Source organism: Xyrauchen texanus, chromosome 19 (assembly GCF_025860055.1).
Source record: "Xyrauchen texanus isolate HMW12.3.18 chromosome 19, RBS_HiC_50CHRs, whole genome shotgun sequence".
Lineage (NCBI taxonomy): Eukaryota > Metazoa > Chordata > Actinopteri > Cypriniformes > Catostomidae > Xyrauchen > Xyrauchen texanus.
In genome coordinates this window covers 695722-701721 of record NC_068294.1, presented here as the reverse complement: position 1 = coordinate 701721, position 6000 = coordinate 695722, and the positions used below count along the sequence as shown (strand labels likewise).

At 37.8% G+C, this 6000-nt stretch overlaps 1 protein-coding gene across 2 annotated transcripts in view; it reads left to right on the top strand.

The window, feature by feature from the left end:
• The first annotated feature begins 737 nt into the window (after positions 1–737).
• The window catches only part of msnb (moesin b), a 33459-nt gene continuing 28196 nt past the window's right edge, over positions 738–6000 (top strand). Inside the window, exons 1-5 of one of the 2 annotated variants that reach the window (XM_052150021.1) lie at positions 738–749; positions 4812–4895; positions 5020–5115; positions 5208–5482; positions 5573–5656. In XM_052150021.1, the coding sequence (XP_052005981.1) occupies positions 738–749; positions 4812–4895; positions 5020–5115; positions 5208–5482; positions 5573–5656 (551 nt within the window). Of the gene's footprint in view, positions 750–4811; positions 4896–5019; positions 5116–5207; positions 5483–5572; positions 5657–6000 lie in introns of those variants that run through there. The other variant, XM_052150022.1, reaches the window with a different exon arrangement.

The following is a 6000-nucleotide window of genomic DNA, read 5'->3' as shown; positions in this document are numbered from 1 at the left end:
GGACTGACACACACACACGTGTCCTGAGTTGCACTTTAATTATTGTCACTTTATAACTGGCTGCTACCTCAATAACTGCTATGTGCATAGAACACTATCTCATAGTATGTTATGTTTACATTTGGCATTTTTAGAAATTGTCATCTTTTTGCACTACTGTGTACTGGTCTGCGCTGCACTGTTTCTCACTGTGCCTATTGTCCTGTTAATGTTTTTAAATTTATTGTACTGTTCCATACTTTTTGCACACGTTTGCACGTGCACTTTATATAGGCACCATGGTCCTGGAGGAACGTTGTCTTGTTTCACTGTGTACTGTACTAACTGTATATGGTTGAACGACAATAAAAACCACTTTACTTGACTCTAAGACATTATAGAGTTTACAGTTTTGTCTTCTGTTAATGCCTGATCTTATGTAAAGCTGCTTTGAAACGATGTGTGTTGTGAATGGTGCTATACAAATAAAAATAACTTGACTTGGCTTAGAAGACATATGTGAGTAATGTGACTCTGCAGTTTAAAACTTAAATAGGCCAAAATAAAGAATTAAAATATGGTTAACAAAGAAGATTTGGGTGAGAGTGTGCAATGAGCTATTCACTCTCTCTATTCTTCCTCCTCCTCTTCTTCCTCCCTCCAATGGATGATTTCAGTAGTCCTAGTCTGTTTACATGGCAGTTGCAATTTGCACGCCCAGTTGTGATTTTGCGGGCTGATTCTGAGCGCTATGGAGGATGCCAGAGACCGCATTTGACACACCCTGACCGAGACTGTACATCTTCACTGTGATTCAGACACCTAAATCATCTCTTAAACATGCAGAAAAAGTGTTCTTGACTACACATGGCATCTGGATACAATGCTCTTCTCCATTATTTGATCAGTTTTTGATGAATTACTGCTGAAATGATTGGTTGAAAATGTTCACAAATTTCTCTTTTAAATATAATAAAGTTTACTACATTCTACTTTTATTTGTGGCAATAGCATGATCTAAACTGTGCCACAGCGTCAGGCAATTTTTGTGAATGAAGCACAATATATAGTGAGCATAATTTACATAGAAAGGAGGCGTCTTTGCACAGAAAGATATTACAATGGCTAGGTTTCCCGATAACGTTGCAACTTACCGTTTACGATCATCTTATCGAATGTTGCTTGTTATTTTAAGATGGCGTAATGTCTGTCTCCCAAAACAGCAGGTAGATCCCTTGTTGTAATGTAGAAGATCAAGTGATTATTTACAGGAGTTTTGTCTTCTCAAAATGAAAATAACGTGGAAATACCGACAAATAGGGAAGGTGTCTGTAATCTTTTCGAGGCACTGAAATGTATGAGCTATTACAAAATTTAAATACAGAAATAATGATGGCTTTAGTAAGACAGGGTTTCAAATGTATTCTCAACTTCATAGAGATGACAAAAGTGACAAAAAAATGCATGTAACATGAATATATGCGATGTGCATCATAAAGGGCTCTCACATAGCCTAAAGTTTTGTTTCTTTGGCTGGGACCTGAACAGATGCACAAAGAACAGGATTAAAATGATGGACATCAGTTGGCTGAACTTCAGACACAAAGACGTGTGGCTTGAAGAAACACACTTAAGTATATTTTGAAGAACAGATGACAGAAAAGCCATCGATGCGCATCTCTGATGCACTGTTTGTTCAGAGGAGGGCAGCGGGAGCGTGTCTCCCGGAACTCGCATAAAGTGGCAGATTGATGATGTAATCAGATATGCTGATATGGTTTTCAGAAATATCATGAATATATTTATTTCATATCTCCCAGCCCTGCTGTGCACTTATAGCATGACTGCTATTATGAAGCATGCAATTTGTGCCATGTAAACAGACTAGGACTAGAACTAGGATTTTAATCATCCATTGGAGGGAAAAGAAGGTAGAGGGAGAATGAATCACACACAGCACACTCAGTTTCATTTGTTAACCATATTTGAATGACTTATTTTTGACTATTTAAGTTTTAAACTGCAGAGTCACATTACTCACATATGTCTTCTAAGCAAATCTGTTCAATTAGAACACATATTTATTTTGCCATTACAATTGTGCTTCTCAAAGAAGCCTTTATTGCGCTTCTTTGATAAGCGTATAAGGTTATACTGTATAATATGTCATCTAAATTTTGATCTATCTTTAGACCTAATTTACACCTGTCACATGGTGTGCACAGACTGCAGAAACTGGCAATTGATTTCAGTGCGATTTTTTTCAACACTATTTTATCCTCTGTAACTTTCTAATGATCAAAATATATTAATTTAATTAATTAAATGTCCCTTTGTATCTGATAAACTATGAAAGATGCGAGAACAATACGTGTAGTAATTTATGGTTCTAAAAGCGGTTCCTAGCACTAGTTAATTTACGAGCATTTGAATTGCTACTTAGATAATGATGCTGTGACAGCGCTGATTATAGTGGTCGTGATTATACACACCCGGTTCCTTATCAGGCTAATTAAGCCTCTGAGAGGGATTAAGGCCAACTGGTGCGACGAGAGAGAGATCGGAGGGTGGTGCGACGAGAGAGAGATCGTTTACGGTCAGCTGACCGCCATGTGTGTGTTTGTGTCTTTTTGTTCAGTTTATATTAAAACCATTATTTATATTGTCAAGCTGGTTCTGGCCTCCTCCTTTCCATTAATCCCTTTACAGATGCTTTTAGGAAACATGCAGTAGTATGGACAATTTAAGTGCTAATAATGTTAAACTTAAAGCTTCGGGGAACCCAGCCCAAGCATCACCTACGCCAAGTGGGACTCGAATATCTGTTCTTTCTCCTGAATCAATTCAGTTCATAACTGCTGCAGTGTCTGGATCCCAATAATACATTTGTTCTGATGTGACAAAAGATTCAACTTCTCATTTAGGAAAATTGCCAGAGCAACATTTACCTGCATTTTCAAAAGGGTTGTGTTCACACATTACCTCTCACCTGCAAATTGGAGTACATTTTCTGGTAAAGGCTGAATGTGTGAAAGAATGATCGATGGCTCCAAATCAATTGTGAAAGATCTAATCTGCCGAGCAATACATAAATACATTCTATAATATCTACACAAACCATCTATGTGTCACGAACCCCGCTCCTCTGCCCCATCTCCGCTCCCGCGAGCACGCACACATGCACTCCGCGAGCGTGCTCGCTTCCCACTCCCTCGCTCCGCCCCCTTGAGCTCGTACGCTCTTTTTCCTCCCTCGGGCTTCCACGCCGGTTTGCTATTACTGAGCTCTCGCTCAGTAAACTATCTCCCCCCTCTGACTCATGCTCGCTTCTCATGTGCTTCAGCCAGAACATTATGACCACCTGCACTCACGCGCTTCCAATCCCCACACATTGTATACACCTGCACTCGTCCCTATCACCTGTCATTGTTTACACCTGCACTCGCCCCTATAAATACACTATCCTTCCGTTTGTATCCCATTGGTTATTGTATTTAGTTCCCCGTATCTTTGCCCCGCTAGTCTCGTCTAGTTTTGCCCCCCAGCTAGTCTCGTCTAGTTTTGACCTCCCTACTATTCTTCCTCTTAGCTTGCCAGCTCCCCTAGTTCCCCTGTCTTTGCTCCCACTTGTTATACATCCTGTTTACCCCGGCTTTGACCCTCGCTACCCTCGACTACTCTCCCGGATTTGCCCCCTTTACTTTCCTTGAATCCCCGGCTTTCGACTCTACGCTTTCCCTGACCATTCTTCACTGGATTTGCCCTGTTTTTGTACTGTTGCCTGCTCTTATACTAATAAAAGCAGTTTTTCTCCGACATTGTGACTGCCTCATCTTGTGTGTTTGTGTGCGGGTTACACTATGTCATCATGTTTTTCAAGTGTTGGAGTTCCAATATTTAACAGAACATCCAGAAACAGCCGATGTCTGGATGATAAGCAGACACTTTGATGTCTCACAATATAATAAAAATATAATATTTTTATAGAAAAAATATAAAAAAAAGAATTTTTTTTTTACAATATGTCAAATACATTTCTAATGTTTTCTCTTTTTTTTTTTCTCGTCATTGTAAACTCCTGCTCAGGGCTTTAATCTGAGGGGAGAGATTCTAGGGCTGCTATTGGATTAGAAGTACAATGGTCACATTAATGACTGGTAATCCTGGGAAATATTGCAAGTCCTTTCATATGACTCTTATGAGAGCACAACAGGAACAGAAGTGCTGAGTGATCAGGAGCTTTACAAATATATCTAAATGTCTGTAAGTACTGATTTTATAAATGTTGCTGGCATAGTAAGACATTTTTGCCTAAATTCTAAAAGTTTTGATCTCATGTGCTTATAATGACGATATATTGTATGTAGTACTTCTCATACTTTTTTCATATTTGGACAAAGCATTTATCTGTCCACCACTTTGAAATCTGAGTAATATTGATGTTATTGCAAAATTCTTTGTCAAACTATTTCAATACAAATAAATGTTATTGTGATAATGTACTATTTTTGGGACATTTTAACCTAAATTATAAATGTTTTCATGTTCCCTATAAAGATTATCACACATTACAGGACTCCATTGCAAGAACATGAAACTTCTCCTTTCATTATTAGTCTTCTTTAATTGATCATAGATTTGTATTGTTATTGTGTTTAAAATCTTGCACTTTGACTGACAGGCCTTTATTTATTAGACAGTTTAGAAGCTTATTATTTTTGTGGTTATTCATATTCCTCAAGATATTTGAGTGTATATTTGATTGTTTCAAAAGCAGCTGTCCACACCAAGGGGTTCAATAACAATATGTTTGATCCATTTGATCTTCTTAGATAAATGTGCGTGTCACTACAATGGATGCTGAGCTGGAGTTTGCCATTCAGCCCAGTACAACCGGCAAACAACTCTTTGACCAAGTATGTGTCTCACATGCTATTTAGACATATATCAACAGCCAATAAATGCAACATCAACATGTAGACTTTATGAGTGAACATTCAGTAAAGGAAGGGTTTCATTTTTACATTTGTCCTTTTGAAGATTGTTAAAACCATTGGACTGAGAGAGATCTGGTTCTTTGGACTTCAGTATCAGGACAGCAAAGGCTTCTCTACATGGCTGAAACTTAATAAAAGGGTTTCTTTATTTCCTTTGCTTCAGTGTTATTGGAACTTCATTATAGGAACTTATCCAAACATCTAACACATAGATCTGTTACCATATGTTAGGTGACTGCCCAAGATGTTCGGAAGGAAAATCCACTGCTGATTAAATTCAGGGCAAAGTTCTATCCCGAGGACGTAGCTGAAGAGTTGATTCAGGAAGCTACACAACGGCTGTTCTTTCTTCAGGTGAAAGAGGGAATTCTCAATGACGATATCTACTGTCCACCTGAAACAGCTGTTCTTCTCGCCTCCTATGCCATGCAGATGAAATATGGTGACTACAATAACGAATATCACGTGCTTGGATATTTGTGCAGAGAAAAACTGCTGCCACAGAGGTGCTTCACTGCTACACTTTTAAATGAACAAACACCATCAAAGATTGCTTATTAGGGTTGTGCAATTAAAGTGACAATGTCTTCTTCTAGGGTTTTAGAACAACACAAATTGACTAAAGAACAATGGGAGGAAAGAATTCAAGTGTGGCATGATCAACACAAAGGCATGCTGAGGTACAACATGAGATGTTCTCTTGTCTTATTTAATATATTAGGGTTGTTGTCATAAATTAATTTCGGGATGTGGATAAGTCCTGCGGTGTGACAAGCTATATTCTGTCTAAAACATTTAAAATTGTATTTTGCTAATTATTTTTGTATTATTGTGCTCACATAAGCTCATATTAATTGGGAGATTAAATAGAATATTTGCAATTGTAGTTTGTACTAAAAAATAATTTGTTACACTGCAGGATCATTTAAAAGGAACTTTTTTAAAAAGGCAAAAATTTGTTTAAAAATGGTGAAAAACTTTAAAGAAATGTTAATCTTAAAGAAAATGACCTACTGTCAAATAT